This window comes from Molothrus ater, chromosome 9 (assembly GCF_012460135.2).
Source record: "Molothrus ater isolate BHLD 08-10-18 breed brown headed cowbird chromosome 9, BPBGC_Mater_1.1, whole genome shotgun sequence".
Lineage (NCBI taxonomy): Eukaryota > Metazoa > Chordata > Aves > Passeriformes > Icteridae > Molothrus > Molothrus ater.
Window position 1 is genome coordinate 22,696,028 of NC_050486.2, and position 19,890 is coordinate 22,715,917.

The 19,890-nt window shown below is 42.1% G+C and overlaps 2 protein-coding genes across 4 annotated transcripts in view; one reads left to right on the plus strand and one right to left on the minus strand.

The window, feature by feature from the left end:
- On the minus strand, nt 1–18,615 carry STIL (STIL centriolar assembly protein). Of its 3 annotated transcripts, none has more exons than XM_036388286.2 (16): nt 18,407–18,615; nt 17,351–17,458; nt 16,909–17,024; nt 16,616–16,803; nt 15,416–15,663; nt 14,504–14,587; nt 14,304–14,390; nt 12,507–12,654; nt 11,266–11,375; nt 10,374–10,488; nt 8,558–9,604; nt 7,165–7,315; nt 6,211–6,436; nt 4,157–4,349; nt 3,307–3,560; nt 1–1,516 (listed from the first exon to the last, which is right to left on the minus strand). In XM_036388286.2, exons 2-16 carry the CDS (start codon nt 17,440–17,442, stop codon nt 697–699), a joined length of 3,879 nt encoding a protein of 1,292 aa, XP_036244179.1. In that variant the 5' UTR covers nt 17,443–17,458; nt 18,407–18,615; the 3' UTR covers nt 1–696. The 3 variants fall into 3 exon arrangements, with proteins under 3 accessions (XP_036244179.1, XP_054371720.1, XP_036244177.1); XM_054515745.1 differs by having other exon boundaries at nt 18,482–18,540; XM_036388284.2 differs by lacking the exon at nt 18,407–18,615 and adding an exon at nt 18,086–18,193.
- The window catches only part of CMPK1 (cytidine/uridine monophosphate kinase 1), a 15,377-nt gene continuing 13,938 nt past the window's right edge, over nt 18,452–19,890 (plus strand). The window contains exons 1-2 of the mRNA XM_036387863.1: nt 18,452–18,581; nt 18,965–19,353. Coding sequence (XP_036243756.1) covers nt 18,452–18,581; nt 18,965–19,353 — 519 coding nt within the window. The remainder of the gene's footprint in view (nt 18,582–18,964; nt 19,354–19,890) is intronic.

The window sequence follows — 19,890 nt, forward strand, 5'->3', positions numbered from 1 at the left end:
TGAAGATTAATTTTTTAATGGAAACTTTGACCTTTATCAGCAGTAAGTAATTTTAAATAAATAGAAAACAGAGATGAAAAAAAATTACAAGTCTTAAAAGTGCCAGCTTTCCCCCCTGTCCTTCAAAGATTTCATGATACACAGAGTTAGATGTGCCATTTTGGCTGAATTCGAAATAATTTTATACAAAGTAAAGCCAAAGTTATATTTCCCTTCCCCACAGACACAACCCACAAACAGGAATCCAACCACTTCAGCAAACTTCTAAAAATTAGTGCTTTAGCTCTGTTACCCCTGCTCTGCCACACACATTATCAGTGGCTCACAGTTGGCACAAACATGGAAAAGTCTGTTTTTAAAAAAGTCAACAAAAGAACACTTAAGTAAAAAATCACCACTGTTAAAATTATATTAAAAGTACATCTTGGGCTCAGGTTGATTCACCTTCAATATGCTTTAAAATCACACTTAACTGTAAACAAAAGTGCACACACATGTCTGTGCTGATCAGCACTGCCTCAGCCAGGCACTTTGAGGTGGCTGTCCCTGAGCTGGCTGAAAACTCAGTTCTGCAAGTTTTACACTGCTACAAGAGAGTGACCTCTTCAAAGAGAGCTCAATCCGTGGTTTCCTGTACTCTTTTACAGAGAGGGCCCTCTGATTTGAAGCAGTGGTTGCAGCCATCTCAAGGGATGTTCAGAACAGCTTTGGTAATTGCCTGAGTTGTTTGACATCAAGAATGGTGCCAACAGAATTGATGCTGTTTGACTGGTTTAACATTTCAAGGGCGGGAGTGTGCAGATTTCCACGGAAGGCCTGAGTATCTCCTTCATCTTTCCTGACAGGCTGTTCAGTGAATTCAACCCTCCCAGGTAACAATCTGGTTTTTGATTTTAAATCCTTCAGGAACTGAAGTGAGTTTTCATTTGCTTGATCTGTTCTGGGAGGAAAAATTTCATTTGTAATGTTTCTTAACACAGGGCTGTTTAATTCTGGTGGAGAAGCATTAGTAGCCAACTCTCTGCTGTGACTTTTTAGGTGAATGGGAACCCTTCCATCCACTCTTTTGGGTAATTCAGTCTGCTGGCTGAAGGTGTCCAATGCAGGGGCACAGTTTTTGTCTGGCATGCTTTTGCTTTTGACAGTGCCAAAATTGCCATCTTGAGCCTGCAGTTCCTCTTCATCCTCACTGCTGTCACAGCCCTGTATCAGCCCATATCGCTTCATGTACTTCTTGGTTGCAAAGGACATGTTGTTGGGTGAAATTAAACTCAGACCCACCATGCTCTTGTCTGTATTTGTTTGCAAGATGTCCTGGAAGGAGAAATCTGTGGGAGGATTCTGGCCTGAGCGACTGAGGGACAGCCGGGATAACTGATTTTCACTGAGATACTTCAGGGCTATGGCGTTGGCTTCCATGCTCAGATCAACAACGTTGGGACACATGCTGACATTGGCAAGTAACATGGAATTTAACCCAGGCACCACTGCTTCAGGACTTATGCACGCCAAGATGCTGAAATAAAGCAGCAAAAAGTTACCTTAGCATTACAGGAAAAGCATCAATTTCACAATTTTGCTCACTGTACTGATTTCTCCTTTCTTCTGAACACAGCCCAATCAGGACTGAGATTATATTATCTGCACATAATGAAAACCAGCTACTCACCCCCATAAGCATCCAAACACTGCCAGAGGATGGATGATATTCACTGCTCCTTCAATACACAGTGCCCTCATATGAAGAGCCACCCATCTCTAGCAGGTTCCAGTGCTGGTTTTGGTTTTAAAGCACTGTTTGAACTCTTGGTCTTTTCTCACCAGGGAATGTGACATTGTGTGTCTGATCCTACAACTCTAAATTCTACCATTCAGCCCAAATTTTATAGCTAGAAATACAAGCCAAATGACTGAGACCAAGAACATCTTTCCCAATGCATGGTAATTCCAGGATTTTTACAGAAACTCTGACATAGCATTTGTTTCCAGAAGCCTACAAGGTTCTAGTTTTTGAAGTATCTTCAAATGAGGAACGTTCATTTGTTCTGTTGCCTGGTGCAGCAATTTCTTGTATATATATATATATCAAGTGTTTAAAGACCAAAAGAACAAGCTCTGCTACACCAGTAATGGTTGTAAACCACTGCATTTAGTTCACACATCATATATTAGTTCATAAACCCAAGCTCCTCAAGAATTAAGAGGCTTCCTATTTCACTGAGCACAAATTCTGAAGTTTGCCCAGGGAAAATAAACTGGCTCAGCAACAACAACCACTTATTATGCTATGGAGCTGCACTGTTGTTTCCTTCTCTGCTGAGCTGTAGGCCTTTTCTCAGAATTGTTTATCAGTCTTGAAAGTGGCAGAAGGAAGAACTCCACCCCACTCCCCAAGTTTGAAGAAAAAAACCCCAAGAGTTCCAGTTTTGCCTTACAGGTTCACATGTTAGCATGGCATTGACATTAAAAGAACACTGACAGACTCCAGCCAGGGAGGTAGTCCAGAAATCCCAGAAAATCACCCAATAAATACAAGTGAAAAGGAGAGAATAGAGGTTAGAAATTGTATGACTGCAAACAGCTTTTGACACATGGCTGAAGAGAAGATTAATTAGGAGGTGGTTAGATTTTTTGTTTACATAACAGCTACACACTAGGATCAAGAAGACAATAAGGATGAAAGTGAAGCTGTACCAGGCAGTCAGCCTATGCCTACACAGCTATGCAAGTAAATTCCTGTGCCTAAAAACCCTCCTTCAGAAGTTACTTCTCTGTTCCTTCCTCTGTTTCAACAAGACTGTTGTTTCCCTCCCCAGCACTTTCTCTGCTCAAGTCACAGCAATAACAAGCAATTAGGACAGAACCAGTTTTGATGTGACAATTTCATATATACAGGTAAAGAGCAAGACAAAGGTAAAAAAGCAATGGCAAAATACACAGCTGCTTAATGTTCAGTCTCCCAGGTCCAGAGTTGCTCTGGAATACTTGGACACAGACCAAAGAATTGCCCATAGCTTCCTTGTTATTCTAGGGAATTGCCTGCACAACCCTTTAAGAATCACCAGATGCTCTGCCAACAAGAGCTATTTGTGTTCTAGTTAAATATTCTGAGTTCTTCTAGCAGAGCTCTTAAACCTATCTGAAATGCCCATAGCATGAGCCAGCGTTTCCGTTTTGCAGGAAATGCAGATGAAGGTGCACCCAAATCCCAGTGGCAGTGAACAGCCTTCTCTTGACTCACTGAGCCAAATCTTCATTTTCAGTTGGATCTGCACCTTACTGCTCAAAACCACCAGCATTTTTTACCTGGCATTGTCCACTTTGTGTGTATTTTCCTTCATACTGCCAGGTGAGTCCACTGTCACTCCAAGACTCCTCAGCTGTTTGAGTGTGGCACTAATGACACTCTCTTTGTCCACCCCTCCTGTGTCAGTCTCTGAAGCAACTTTTGCTGTATCATCAATATCCTGATATGTAGGACCACCATCAACCACAAATTCTGATTTTAAAGGCAAGTGATCTTGCTCTTCTGAGGTCTTTAAGAGGTGGTTTACTTGGCCCTAGAGAAAAAGGAGCACATGGCAAAAACATAATGACATACAGGGACTGTCAAATACCAAATTCCTGACTACACAATTTCAGATACAACTTGATGGATTAATAGCTTATTCTAACAAAGAAGGCAAATTCAGATACAGTTCAGATGCGATCACTTAAACTCATAGCAGCGTAGTCAAACACTGGAACATCTTCCACTTCAAGCTTTCTAAAAGAGTCTGTTCTGAATTTAAACACATCACATACTGATATTCTTCAAGATGAAAATATCTGCCCTTTAAGGGACTTGAAGGTAAAATGCTGTGTTATTTTAAAGGCCACTAATTTGGGAAGTTATCAGCTGAGGTCCTTGAATTAAAAAATATTATTTATTAGATAATAGAAAGTAATCCACATATACATGAAAGAGAAGTACAAAACAACCACTTAAACATTTAAAAAAATTGAAGAACCACAAACTCGGAGTTTTCTGTAGAGCACAATGTGAATCTGAAAACCACAAGCAGCTTTCATTCATGCCAATACCACATCATAAGTTCAGCAGGGTGCTGTTCTGACTGATGCATTCAGTGCAGAATATAAAACGTGCATGAGTTACCAGTAAGTCCTGGTAAAGCTTCAGCTCCTCTGAGGGCTGCTGAGGCAGCAGCGAGCTGGGTGGCTCCGAGCTCTGCTCACTTGTTACCACCACCTGGCTCCTGGCTCCCTCCGATGGCTCTTTCTGTAAAGACACACTGGCACTTTCTTCCAAGGATGAACCACGAACAAGTGCCTGGGAAACGTTTCCAGTTCTGGAAGAGAACACCAAGATAGCTACATATTTCCTTGAAACAGCATAAGCATCATTATCACTATACGTACTTTATTTGTTCATGAACATCAGAGGAGGAGAACAATTGATCCTAAGGGGTTTTAGTTTTGCCTGCTGCTCAAGGCTTTGCTCCTTTCTGCAGTCAAAAGTCTCAAAAGTCATTTGAGGACTGAGGAAATGGACCTCCAAGTGAGCAACTACAACAGCCCGAGTAGTTTTCCAAAAGTTGACTTCAAAGTGGCAATGGCATCCCTGGACTAGAGAAAACTCACTGACACACTATGACTTAAACCAGATGAAAGGGAAGTTATCAACAATTTGGAATTTATGTTTCCAGCATATCACTTATAAGCCTTTAGGAGCAAGTATCTTCTGTATGCTATGACATATGACTTATTAAAAAAGCTGCTTTTACCAAGGTACATAACTTCCCATGGGATTCCTGTGGCAGTTTAAAAACTTCTCAAAGACAGTTACAAGTACCCACATGCACACTGAGTATCACAAACCGAGAACAAACACCTAGCTGAAATATTTTTCAAAAGGAGATGTGCAAGAGGAGCTATAAAGGCTAAACATTGAGTGAGTTACAACACAATGCTCTGCACCCCCTCATTGGTGTGTGCGTTGCATAAGCCTTTAGAGACCAGACATATCAATACTACTATCATCCCAAGAAGATCCTCAAGCAACCCTCCTCCCCCTTCCTGTTCCTCCTGAGGAGACAAGTGTAAGATAAGGGAATTTCAGAACTCAACTGATCAATTGCCTGTGTTGAAAGTGATAAGATGTAAACCACGTGACATACCAGATAGTCAATGTAGGTTATCAGCTACTGTTATACTAGCAATTATTCATCATTCCCAAAAATGTTCCCCTCCTCCTCCTCCTCAAAGGAATCTGGGTGATGCTCTACATTCTCACTATAAGATACTTTACAGCTGTTTTACTGGTTTATGAATCCAAGTTGAAGAGAACCTTAAGATGGCATTGTCCAAAAATACAATGTTTGTAAGACTGATCTGAATCTGTAACATTTCTGATATGTTTGCAGACAGCACTTCCATCAAGGACTATGAGGAGTTAAGTTATAGCTTCATTACCATCATTTTTCCCAATATGACTATTTTAGGAACCTAGTTTAACTGGAAGGGCATTCCCACTCCTTTAGCTTTTTATACTTAGGCAATATTAGATCACTAAAGTGCTAAATTGTTGAGCTATCCCTACGTAGAAATATTATGCATATAGATAATTAAAAATATTTTAAAAACCACTTCCCAAATTAGTCTGAGATTAGCCACTGCACTATAAAGCAACTGAGCTCAAAAATAATTAACAGCAGTGAAGTCAGTATCTGCATGCACCACTCACAAAGTAATCAGGCATAAAATAAAGAGAAATTCAGGGAACAGCCACATAATCACAAACACCTCATCCCAAGCCCCTCAGAACTGGAAAGGTTCTGAATGCTGACAAGGAAAAGCCACTGTAGGAAAACAACTGAGTATAGCAGCATCACCTTTTCCAGTCAGGATTTAAGGTAAGAAAAGGTAAATGCTGCCAGCACAGTGCATGCTTTTGTAAGTTAAAGGCTTTTGCCATCAGCTGCTGCTGACAGGTAGCTAAACCTGCATGACTGATAAACGCAGACTCTAAAGGCAGATGTCTTTTGGTGAGCTATACAATTCAAAGCATAATTAAAAAATAAAGAAGGGAGAGAACACAACAGCTGAGGTCAGACTATTTATAACTCCTGAAGGAAAAAATATTACAGAAGTAATAACTTACATAAGGCAGTTCAGCACATTATGTGAGCACAGGGTGTTTCTGTTACTTACTGGGGAGTGCTCTGATTAGCTCCGTCTTCCACAAGGTGAATACTCTCTACAAAGCTGGGCATGTCAACCACCCTTAAGGATGAAGCAATACTTGCATTACTTGCATCTTGTTCAGCATTAATTGAAATGTTTATGTCCTCCTTAGAAATCTCTCCATCTTCTTTTTTCCCTCGTGGTATGGAGTTGCCCTGTTTTTCTGAGGCTGTATTCCAAAATAAACTAGCACCTAGGACAAAATTAGAGGTTTAACTATTTAGGAAGAGTCAATAGTTTTTTTGAGACTCTGGCTTTCTATAGCTAGTGGAATAATTCTCTCCCATTCATGTTTCTTTCACCATTTAAAAAGTGATTTACAGTTTAAATCAGCTCAAAGTTGCCAAAACATCATTCAAGTCCTCGTTTCTTCCAAAGTATACTTGATGAAAATAAATGGTTGCATTAAATAACTTTAATGCATTGACCTTGAGCCTGTTTCAAAGTTTCCTCCAGACTAAGCACAACATTTCCATGGATTTAGCAGGAGCCAATATGTTAATATGCAGCTGTACAGATACAGCTGCATAACCCTCCTAAACTAAAGCAAATACAACCTCCTCTTCATGCATGATTTACAAACAACATCAAATATATATATATATATAGGCATAGAAATGATTACTTTTCAAAACAGTGTATTAAATAAAAAAAGATGTGGAGTTACATTTCAACAAGACACCATTTTAAATAGAACACTTTTCTATTGGAAAAATAACTCTTTCAGTGATGGCAATCCAAGACAAAAGTAACTCCAGCCTAAACTTGCAAATAACACCTCAACAACTTAGGTGTTTTTTGGATCTAGGCACATATTTGCACAGCTTGTTTCTGCAAAAACATTTCCTCCATGCCCCAACAAAACACAGAAACGTCTAGAAAGCAGCAGAGCCAGTCTCTGTTAAAGGAATGAAGCGTTACCTGTGCTCACGGCAACGCTCACGCTTCTCCTGGGGTGCGGTGGTGGTGAGGTCTGAGTTTCCATGGAAACCAGCTCCCCTGCCTTCTCCGCCTTCTCCACCGCCTCCGAGGAACCCTCCTGGCGAGCCTGAGCCTCCAGCAAGCGCTGGATCTGTAACGGTCATCACAGAGTTAGGATCTGCACAATAAAATATCAGCTGTGACAGGCAAAAGTGAATTAATTGGGTTCTGCTAAGATCTGGATTCAAACGCAGGCTGTGCTGCCACAGCAGTCTGAACACCTTCCAGTTGTCAGCAGTGCACACAGCATAAATCAAAACACCAATTTTGATGTTGGCAGAGCTAGCAAAGAAGATCTTAAAGCACGTTGGCAGAGGCAGCACCAAGACAACTTGGGTAAAGCCTGTTTGTACCACACTTGCTGGAAGTATTCCTTGCCTTTCATTCACACACAAAGCCTATTAACCGACTTACCAGCCAAGCATTTATATGCCAACTGTCCCTACACCAACTTTGTATTAATTACAAAGCTAAGCAATTAAATGATAAAATTAAGGTTGCCAGGCAATCTTCTCTCTAGGATTTTCATCCACCCTGTTCAATGATTAGCTTGCAGCTCCAGGGAGAAATACAGTAACAGCGAAGGCTGCAGTAAGGAGGGGTTTCCCTCATGCACAACCCATGCTTTAGGAGCTTGACTTTACAAACAGGAACTATACCAAAACCAAGTTCCAGCTGTCATTTTCTGGTTCAAGTACTGGAAACTTTTCTGTTTGTACTGTTCATCACCAGCAGCAAAATTTAAACTCTGGCTCTTCAACCCCAAAATACAGGGCCAGAAGGTTGATCAAGGGACTGGTATTTTGAAGAAACTTAACCTGGCGAGGCAACAGAGCACAGCAAGACCCCCAAAATCCAGTTTTTTAGCACAGAAAAGACCTGATGAACCAGGAATTGATGCAGACAACTTAAGTTTTCAAAGCAACAGCTCAGGGAGCTGCAGGTTTGAAGGTAGAAAAAGCAACATGAGAGAACATTCTGTGCTTCATTATTTACAATAATTACAAAGCCTATAGCCTATGCAATTTTTTTTTTTTTACATGTACAAGCAGGTAAGTAGAAAAGCATTTATACAGAAAGTGTATCAGTTTGCTTTTCCTTCATGCATCAAAATAAATGCAAAATTTACTTATATCTAAGTCAAATAATTTTTAAAGGGACATCAGTTGGTAGAGCTAATGGAGTCCCCTCCCCATGCCCAGACTGCAGCTGGTATGACAGGCTCCCTTGTTCCAACACAGATAGACAACAGTTAATTTAATTCCTTTGGCAGGGGAACTATCAAAGCATAATCACTGAGAGGGCAGAGGAGAAAGCTGACATTTCCACAGACCTGAGCTTGCAGTAATTTGAGTTGTCTGTCCTGCTGGGTGAGGAGCTGGAATGCATCTGGAGATAATCCCATCATGCCATTATCTGATGCTGCTGCAGGAGCAGGCGTGTGCAGGCACGGGGAGTGGGCTGCGCAGCACTGCACACTCGAGGGGCTCGCACTCGATGCCATCCTCATTCCAGCTGATAAGCCATTGTCAAGAGAGCAGCTCCCTGCATTCCCAGGATATCTCACGTTTATAGGGCTGCTTGTGGCATACCCTGGGTTGCAGCAAACGTTTGGGCAAATGATATTTTGATGGAAGACTGCACAAGGATTTTGCTGAGCCATCTCCGGTTGGATTTCCGCTCTGTGATTGGGGCTCATTTTCCCAACTCCTTGCCATGGCTTTATGGGATTGTACTGGAGAGAAGCAGGACACTGACAGCTGCATGCTGGACAGGAAGGTGGCACTTGAACTGGCACCTGCAGATCTGGTGGCTGTCTGCAGCTCTGTGGTGACAGAACAGAGTTGTGGAGGACTGGCTGTGTGACAGCAGGAAGTTGCTTGGAACCAGATACTGATGTTCTCCTAGGCAGAGACTCTCCCTGTGGTGTGACACTCTCAGGATTTAATACAAGTTTTTCCAATGGCTTTCTGGGGTGGTGCACTGATGTATCTGGGGAAGGCCCACTACAAGGAGTTGAAGGAGAAGATGATCCTGAACTTTTTCTTGATTGAGGGGAAGCCTTCTTACACTGCTGCTGTAGTAGAGCTTGATTTCCTCTGCAAGGCATTGAAGCTGGAATTTTCTGGTTTATAGGATTTGGTAATCGTCTCAAAGAGGGATCTCCCATATTACCAGGAAAGTTCTGACTGTCTTCAGAGTGCTGGCTGGGGTGACATGTAGGTCTCATGCAACATTTCTTTTTCATAGGCTGATTTGGCACTGTGGGCAGACTTTTAGCACCTGAAGTCCCGACAGGTTTAGATGATTGTCCTGATTCTATGAAACTCCCATCCAAAATAAGTGATAGCTCCGGCACTGAAGGAAAAATTCTGGTAACCTGAAGGGACAATTACACACATGTATGATAATTTAAAAATATTGTCTGCTCTTTGAATGCAGAGTTTCAAAGAAAATGTTTTCATTTAAAATCAATATATGATAATTAGCAGCTTCCAAACCAATCACATGTTAAACACATTCCTTAAAGGCTGGAGAATCCAGAAAAAGCAGCAAGATCTCTAGGATTATTGTTAAAGGAAAATTTTATATAGTGTAACAGCCTTGTCTGCCAAATGAATGTTCCATGTCTTTTGGGAGTACATTTCAGAATACGGATATTTCCCTTCTAGAGGTGGACTTTGTGTCCCCTCTTACTATTCTTAGATCCAGGAGATAGCTCCAAGTGAACATATTTTATACACAATTATCACATCCTTCTAGACCTATTTGTGTACTTATTGTATTTGTACACATTTCAGTGAAAAAAAAGGACAGAGCAGATCTTTTGGGTAAATGAAATAAACCACAAGAGCTGACTGTCTATCTCAGACACTACAGCTCTTCCATTCAACAACAGTGAGATTCCTAAAATAGAAACTACTCTCTCTGTTTCCAAATCACAGCATGTACAGGAATTTAAAGTGTCTAAAATCCTGGAAAAATGGCAGATTAACTACAGGAGTGGGACTCACAGTTAATTTCTTCAATTCTGTTTTCCCTTGCTGACACCTTGAGAGAGAGAAACTTTACCCTCTCCAGTTCCCTTACAATGAGTTTTGCTGCTCTAAGTGTCACATCTGAGACACCCAGAGCAACTATTTAGTTACCTGTTGACTCACTGGGTGAGGACTTGGAATTGGTCTGGGGGATAAATCCTCATCTTCCACACCAGAGTCGTGATCACTTGCTGACAGCTTGCTGGGTGAAGAGCCTTGGGGAGGACTGAAACCAAAATAAAACAAAGTAAAAATGCTCGCTTGTTAGAATTGGCAGCAGTAATGTGAAACTTCACATTTTTCAAAGAAGCAGTTGCCATCCATCTTCTCCCTGGTTAGCTGGGGAGTTCACCCAGGAAACACTTCTAAGATCAAACAATGAAAACAGAAAAGCTGCTTTTGGGCAAGAAGATACAAACCCTCCCTCCCCACAGCACCACACAAACACCTTTTAAGTGACATTCTAACAGCAAAGCAGTGATATATAGCAAAAAGATAGGAGGTGCTACAGTGAAAATTGTAACATTGTTTGAAGGAAAATAAAGACCATCTTCTAGTCATAAATAAAAATTTGAAGGGTAAGCCAGGTTCTTAAAAATCACTAAGTTTCAAACTATCCAGGTCTTGGAGCTCTGAAAAGTGGGAAGAAAAAAAGGAATATTTTTTTTACTTTAGTAGATTTCAATTAGAGATTTGCTTCAAAGGACAGAGCTCACTTAAAGCTCAATAGAGTGAACTAAGCCTCATCAGTGAGGAAGCCTCTTTAGAAACATCCACTGTATAAATTAAAACCACCAGTACCAAGTAGGTTTTTTTGGAATACAGACAGCTTGACCATCTTACTTGAAAAATATTAACTCTAGGAATAAATAAAAGCACATACACAGATTTTAATGCAATAGAATGTATGCACAGCTCAACTGACACATAGCACAGATCAGATCAAACCCCTCATCCAATAAATATTTCAATTTTGCACATAAATGGCATTTCAGAGATTTACCTTTTGATTGGAAGTTTCTTGCAAATTCTGCTGAAGAACTCAGTTTCTGCATTTTGGTTTTCTGCACTCAACTCAAACTGGATAGGGCTCTTGTCTGATGGTTCAACATTCTGGAATGAGATGTTCCATATTTGTGAGGCAGGAAACCTTCAAACTTTCAATCACTGAGGTACTACTACCAAAGAAACAGCTTTAAGGACATTTATATGATTATCTGTTGCTTGTCCCCTACTTTGAAATTTTTCAGCACTACAAGGAAGCAGACAACTTCCCTTCCTGTTTAACACTGTTCCCCTGCTACTCTGTAAAGTAGTTGGGCTAATTATAGCCATGAGCAGATGCTTCCTCACTGTAACTGCTCAGATACTCCTCCAGGGCTGCCACCACTACAGGAAACAGCAAACGTTCCTGTACTGCCTCACACACCACAGCTGGGCAACTCCTGGAAACAACAGAAGTGAGCTTCTGTGGAGAGATCTGTCATCTTAGAAAGCTGAGCTGGCCCTAGGCTAAAGGGAGAAGGCAGGCCTGACAAGGAAATTCAGCTGGGAAGAGAACTGAGTACACAGCACAGCACACACATTACACTCACTGCTTCTCTGACAGAGCATAGCAGCATCTACTGAGCAAATTAACAGCTCAACTTCAGGTTCTGCACAAGCCTAGAAAACACATAAGGAACTGAGATTTCCTACAACTTCCTCAAACCTTACTAGCCATCTCCCAGCCTTCTATCATCAAATTCTTTCGGAGAGTTACTTTGCACAAAGATAAAATTTTCCATTAATAAAACTGATGAAATGAGTAACCTCTGAATTCCTTTTTGCATTCAACTTCAAGCAAAGCACAACACTCAGCTTTGCTCTCCAGCAAGCATCACCCAGAGCAGCTGTTAGATGTGGCCAAGGTGAACACAGCACACCAAATGCTGCAGGAAGTCTGAGTCTCTGCTCACAAGGCCAGAAGGTCACTAGTAGGAAGGAACACTAACCAAGGCCAACACAGCATGATATACTTAAAAGACAGATGCTTAATGCTATTAGAAAAGTGAGCAGTGCTGACTTTGGAAGTCATTTCTCAATTTGAGGGCCAAACTGAATTTACAGTAGTGCCTAGGAAAAAGCAGCTTTATAGAGCTACATCATTGTCAAACACTGCAGATCCATTTGGGTCACATCATAATGACTCTTTTAAGGCAAATTTTGAAGTACCACGATGCAGGAGGTAAGCAAGACACTTACTTTGAAGAGGTGAACTGTTTCATGGCAAGTTAGGATCTGAAACCCCAGCTCAGTCTGCCCACTGCATGTAACACACTCATAGAACTCTGGTTCCTTGTGTGTCAATGAATAAAGCACAACAAGAAAACTCCTAGATTCTGAAAAAACCCTAAAATAGAAGAAAAACACATCTTTAAATAACTTAAACATGAAGAAGGCCTTTAGATTTTCAATACAGTGAGCAAATTTTCACACAGTTTAGCAAACTGGTGAATCACAGCATTTTGAATAGTGCTTAGCTATAGAGAGTTAGCAGATGGATTTATGACTGTAGCCATATGCAAGAACCAAAGAAAAGTAGAGAAATAGGAATAATCCAAGTCCTATGTATTTCAAACCTTTACGATCACTTAGTACTTTAAATGAATTCCTGGAAGAGTTCAAACATAACAGAGAAGAAAACATCTGTAAGAATGATATTGTGTTTTATTTTCTTTTTAGTTTTCAGTTGAAGATGCATTATAAAGACACTTAATGACTCAGTTACCCCTAAACATTCAAAAAACATTCATTAGCAAAATATTTTTTTTTAGGAAAATTGTATTTAAGGGGTTTTTTTCTGTAAGTTGAGAATAGTGAGTAACAACAATCAGCATTTAACACAAGTCCAAGGATAATGACAACAATGTGTATTCCCAGTAAAAGGTAGTACTAATTTCAGAACAATTTCTTTTAATAGCACTTGTAACATGCTTGTTTGTGAGGTTTTTTAATTGTTTGCTTTTTCATTAAATAATATACACAATAGAAAAAGCAGTAAAAAGAGGATGCTTGAAAAACACATTCATGCAACTTCAAAATTTACTTACAACTTAAAGAGTTAAAAATGTACGATGCACAGATTAAGCAGTTAGCCTGCAGAGGTTAATGCTGCTTGCATGGTTCATCAAATCTCCCTAATCCACTTCCATGATGGCATCAGTGAAAGTTAATGAGAGTCAAGCATCCAACTTGCCTATCTAATAATCTAATTGGTCTCTTATCTGTGTTTGGACATATTTCAGTTGTTAAGGGAAAGAAGTCTATTTTGTAATTGCAGACACATCTGTTCACCAAACGTGGTTGCATTTCATAATTTAAAAACCAATGTGGTCAATCAGAAGAAGCACTTATGCATACAGCATAGAGTCTCATTTACCTGAGGCGCAGTTTCAAACTATAAACACCTAAACTCTCTCCCAGCTCCATACAAATAGAACTCAGCAAATGTTACAAATGAGAAAATCTAGACAATGAGGAATGATTATCCTCTAACATCACAATGAAAAAATACCCCAGAATGCAAAAACTCTTAAAAAAACCTGAACATTTAACAGGAAGTCATAACAGGACAGCATAGGCTGCAAATCAATATGCTTCAATATGTTGGTCAGGCACAACCAGGAAGACAACTTATCTCAAAGAAAATATCCCTAAGAAAAGCTCAAAAACAAAACCCCACCACTGTTTAAACTACTGTTTCCTGCTTGTGGCTTCTTATTTAAACTAAAATGCAGTGACCTCAAGGATATTAATGTTCACCCTCTTCTGACTGAGGTATCAGCTCAGCTTTCCAACATTTCAGTCACAGAAAATTTTTGTGCAGAAGCCAAAACCAAAAAAGAACATTTAAAGCAGACAGCCTTACCACTATACAACATATAAATCACAGAATTCCCTCAAATATCTTTGAGCAGAGCCCATGCTGTCATGCATTTCTGTGGAATACTTTTTTAGGCAGCCAATAGCTTCTATGTTTTACCTATAAAAGTGACTTGCCTTTCTTGAATTGAAGAACTGAACAAATATCGCAAGCAACAGGCCCAGACTTGAGGACTATAGATGTGAGTAACTCCACTCAGCCAACTAGAAATAAGAAAATAATCTAATTAGAGACAGCTCTGGTACCAAATTTTTGCTATGTAATGCTTCAGATACATCTCAAATCAAAGTGTGTATTAATCTGGACAAACACTTACACTCCAACTAATGGCAGAGCATAAGCCTTGGGATCAGACTCAAGCAGTAAAAGCAATTTCCGTGTTTGGTCCATAGTAAGGTAGCTGAAAGAAAGCAAAAGTTGGGTTGTTTTAGTATTCTGGAAGACAGTTTTTTACCAAAAAAAATTCCTTGAGTGACAAGTAAAAGTTTAGAAAATACCATAAGAAAAGAAATTTAGGGGAAACAAATTAAAGATTAAAACTGCTCTTACTCCACACACTTAACAGCAACTCCCCAGCTTTTCAGCAATTCCCTGTGTATCAAAGAGTTATCAAGGACAACATTTACATAGTACTATTTGTAGTACTATAGTGAATACCAGAATTAGTATTTATAACAAATCCCCAAGGACAAGTCATGTTAAATTTGAAGAGTAACTTTCAAAGAGGCATTCATGAAGTCCCTGTCCAAATAAAATGACATTCAGTTGCTTCACACTATTTCCCTGATCTATCCTTAGTTCACCCTATTAAATTAGTTACCAGTCAGAATGATGACTTCCCAGCACCATCTCAGAAGCACAATTAACAAAAAGAAAGCTTTGGTTTGCATTCATCTGCTTTCCATTGTAGGGTGTTTAAAACGCTGGAAGCTGTTTATATTTATTATGTTAACTAGAGGTGTGTTCTCCTGTCCCAGTAGGAAGATCCTTTCACTGAAGCCAAAAGCAAGAACTTCTACTCAACCAGTTAATGTTTTTGCTCCACCCTATTTCCTGTTTCTTGTTCATAACTTTTAATACATTTCCAAGGCTAAAAGACATGCCATTTTTATGTCAGTTATTTTACTAAAATGTAAATTACAGTTGAGAGCTCTCCTACCCACCTCCTTTAGGAAAGGCAAGAAACTGACAGGCAACTTTGACAGCTTTAGCACTACCCTTTACTCACCCACATTTGTAAGTTCCTTGAACTTGTGCAATATTCATAGGACTGGTCAAATTTCTTGCTAGGGCTGTTGGAATAATTGGGACAGACTTCACAGGGGTGTATTCCAAAATATTGGCCAGAGTAAGAGAAGCCCAGTAAAAATTAAAGTGTAGATTATCCAGGTTTTCTGTGAAAAAAACGTGAGCTCTAACAGTGAGCAGTTTAGAAAGATCCAGAGATTCTTTACTGCACAGACTCTGCTGCAGACCCTAGAAATAAGAAAAATAAGTTAAATGCACTAAATTATTTTCTATGATTACCATGATTCAAGATTCAAGTATTACACTAGGAATTCAAATCATTCATCACAGCTATTATTGCAGTAGGTACTATACAAAAAGCCATTAGCCTAGGTCTCCAAAGCTCACTGCTCTACTGAATAGAATGAATAATGCAGAATACACTTGAAAATTAGCTAGGCACACCTCAGCATTGTTTTATGATGTATTAGAAAACCTGGGGTTACTTAATTATATAAAAATTAATATAATAACAGAAAACTAAAAGACTCAAGCTGATTTACCAAAGTTTTCTTACTTGCATTTAAGAAATACGTAATTTAATATCTGGATGTATCATCATGAAAAAGTTCAGATGTGAGGCAGGCTTAATTTGTATTATAAAATACACACTATAACAACTACAGGGAAAAGTCTAGAGGAATGGAAAGTGTATTTAACAGATTACAGCAGAGCACACATTTCAGCTATGGCTGCCAACCTACACAGGGCTCCACACATTTCGGGCGGGTCACTTGCCTAGCAACGCTTCAGCAACAACTGCCCAAATACTGCAACTGATTAATGACAGTTTTGAGGGGAATAAAGTCAAAAAAGCTGTTTTCTCTCATTTAAGTAAGTTTGCTGCCATCGCTTTTGTTTTGCTGGTTTTGGTGGTTTGACCAGCTGAAAAACTTTGGTCAGTCAGCAAGATTTTCATCCAAGATTAAAGACTGTGTGATCCTTAAACACCTGTGAGGATTAACTGATTCTACCAGTTTCCAATAACACTCAAACGGCTCATTTCACACAATTAACTACATAGTCTTGGTTCAGCCCTAACCTTGCTGTGCTGGAAACCAAACTCTGTGCATAATCCAGTGTCCTGCCTGGCAGACAGTTCATTGTTTAAGAGACCCAAAAGTTTTTAAGAGCTGCCTACCTTGAAAGCCAAGCTGATATCTTCAACACTGTGCACTATTATATTATCTGAACAAGGTTCCCAGGCATTAACTGTACATGGAATCAAGAAGTCTCCAGGAAGGGATGCAGTTGGAATTTTGCCTGATCCACCAGCAACTTCTCGGCCAGGATCAAAGCGATCTACTGTCAGCGTTATGCCTTCTCCATCTTCAAAATAAAGAAATCAAGTTAGAGTCCCAGAGCAACAGCTCAGCTTAACTACAGCTTAATCAACCAACCAACACTGCCTGTCTACCTCATGTTTAGAATTACCTTCATCTACTGCCAGGGTTCCAAGCAGAAAACAGGAAAATGATTTCTTCTCATTCTGCTTAGCATGGCGATAGGCAAGGCGCAAGGTTTTCTCCACCAGACATATTTTGGGGTTTCTAAAAAGAGATAATAAGCAAGTTTAAGTCACAAATTCTTTTTAATGCTTGTTTTTAAGAAGTATCACTTATCCATATAGGAAGAAAATGGAAAGAAATTTTAAGTTACTCTAAATTCATGCACCTTCAAGCCACTAGACTGTTACACAAAGGAAAGGAAACTGAAATATTTCCAGTGAAAATCCCTATATGCTTATAACAAACACATTGCTTCCTTTTCCTTTGGGCCTTGCCATAGAACAGACTCAAAAGACAAAATGAGGCTTTGCATCACACACTCCATAATTTATTTTAACCTTTAGTTTGCCTAAAGAGGGTACCATTACCTGTAATAGGTGATGTGTGTGCCAATGACATCGCCCATGGGGACTGGGTCCCAAAGTGCACACTTGGACAGAGGGAAACTGAAAGGGACCATCCTTTTGGGAACAAATCTGGGAAAATCAGAGATGAAAAGAATGGTTTAAGGTACATTGTTATCTTACAATGTTTAAAAGAAGGAACAAAGGCATGCCAGAGTAAGAAAACCAAGCAATAGGATACATAAACTATTGGTACTTTTTTTATTTCAAGTCCAGGCCAACAAAGCAGAAACTTTGTCCTACGAAGTTGTCAGAGTTACAGTCAACACAAAACCTTTACTGTCCAACTGACAGTTTCTCTGTGCAACCTTGGAAGATGTGTAGGCCAAAATACAAGCTTGCAGATAAAGCTTAAGGGAAAACTACTTGGATAAGAGTTATCACTAATTAGAAACTTCCATGGCACAAAAAAACCTGATTTAGCAAATTTAACACTAGATCAGCTTCCCAAAGCCCTGTTTTAGTCTCCATATTTCAAGTGAGCATTCAAACCACTTAAACTTTGAAGACTTCTGAAATAAAGCTTTGGCTTAACTCAAATAGTATAGTACAAATCTTGCAGTCAGACTTCAAAGAGCCCTGAAGAAAACAGTATGCAATCACATTAACTTATTTACACTATCAGGATTAGATTTTTTGAGGTACCTAAACAAAGCAACAATACAAAACAATTGACAGCCCATATAATTTGGCAATTACCTCAATATCTTTTAACAAACAAGCAAGAAGTCTCTTGGTAGTTATGTCAAGCATGAAACTTTGCCAAGCAAAGGTGCTTCCTCTGCATTTCAACTTGCCAAGAAAGAACTTTATTTTTAAGGCAGTCCTCCAAGGAACTCAGCCACGATGCTTCCAGCGGCAGTTAATTAACTCCCCTTAAAAACCAAATGCGCAAACAAGCCTTAAACTTAAATTTGCAGAAAGGGACATTTTTTTAAAGCACCACTGTTTCAACCTGGCAAGCACGAAGCAGAAGCCCACCCCTCCTCCTCCCACAGCTCTGTATACCCCGAGCCGCACTTGCAGAGGGGCGACGGGCAGGGTGTGCTCGGCGGGGCCGGGGCGATGCGGGCCCTCACGGCACCAAGCGGGTACCTCAGATCCGGGCAGGGCCGCAACTCCGCCCGCTCCTCTTCTCCCGCTCTCCAGCACGGGGCCCGCCCGCTGCAGCCCCCAGCTCGGCCGGGCAGCGGCCGTAAGAGAGGAGCGGCACCGGCAGTGGCGGCTCCAAACCCAGCTCGGCCGCTCCCGCCGCGTCCCGCTCGCCGCGGCGCCTTCTGCAGCCCCGGCCGGCCCTCTGCCTCCACCGGCCAATCAGAGAGCAGAACCCGCCCCCTCCGCCCGTCTCGACCCAATCGGCGCGCGGCGGGGAACGGCTCGCTCGGCCAATCAGAGCGAGCCCGCGGGGAAACCAACCGCCAGCGCGCGCGCAGGGGGTTTAAAAATGCCAGGGGGCGGGGAGCGCGCAGGCGCAGTGCGGCGATGCGGCGGCGTTGCCATGGCAGCGGGGCCGCCGCCGCTGAGCCGGGCCATGCCATGCCATGCCATGCCGGAAAGGGCTGTGGCGGGGCCAGCAATGAACCGACACGCCCGGTCCCGCTGGAACGCCGCGCCGGCCTCCGCCTTCCCCAGCCGGGTTTCAGGACCGTGAGTCCCCGCAGAACCGCCGCTGCCAGCCCCTCGCCCACGTGCCCGCCCCGCCCCGTCTGGGACCCGGAAGCACTTTCCCTCCGCGGGGACAGCGCGGCGGCAGCGCTGCCTCAGTCACAGCCCCGGTCACAGCCCCGGCCTCGGCCCCGCCGCTCCCCGCCCGCCCTCCCTATCGGCCGCCCCACGGCCGCCGCTCCGCCGCCGCTGTCCTGCTGCTGCAACGCCGCCGCCTCCTTCTCCTCATGAAGCCCGTCGTCGTCTTCGTCCTCGGCGGGCCCGGGGCGGGCAAGGGGACGCAGTGCGCTCGTATCGTGGAGGTGAGGTGCAGGGGGTGCGGGACCCCGGCCGCGGGGGGCCCTGGGAGTTGTAGGATCCCTCTGTGGGGTCCGGGACCATCTTTGAGGTGGCCTCTTGGGGGCCATGTCCCTGCAGACGGGGGTGGCGAGACCACTGTCTGCCTTTCGGTCTGGTCTCTTGTCGAGTCTCCATCCATTCCTCGCTCCTTTGAGGCGATAAATAAAAATAACTGACCCACATCTCCCCTTTAGTGGGTGAAGCGGTGGGGCAGCCCCCACTCCTGCCCTTCCGTTCCCTTCCACCCCTGTCAGGCCGCCTGGCCCTTTCCCTTCTCCTGCCTTTTCCCTCAGCCCCGCGGGATCACACTCTGCTGGCGGTGCCTGCGCCGGCATCCACCCTGGGGACACCATTGGGGTTTTTATATCCACTTGGGGGACACCACTGAGGTTTTTACATCCACTTTGGGGACACCCGCTGGTGGTCTGGAGGCCGCTCCGGTTCTGCCGGGAGCGCGGATTGCCGGCTGTGCCGTGGCCGAGGGGCGGCCCGGCGGCCAG

Excerpts from the sequence above, each read along its gene's own strand:
- STIL (XM_036388286.2), bottom strand. The coding sequence starts at position 17,442 with ATGGTCCCTTTCAGTTTCCCTCTGTCCAAGTGTGCACTTTGGGACCCA. Across the intron at positions 15,664-16,615 it reads ATATCAGCTTGGCTTTCAAG|GGTCTGCAGCAGAGTCTGTG; the intron begins GTAGGCAGCTCT and ends TCTTATTTCTAG. Across the intron at positions 4,350-6,210 it reads GCTAATCAGAGCACTCCCCA|AACTGGAAACGTTTCCCAGG; the intron begins GTAAGTAACAGA and ends GTTCTCTTCCAG.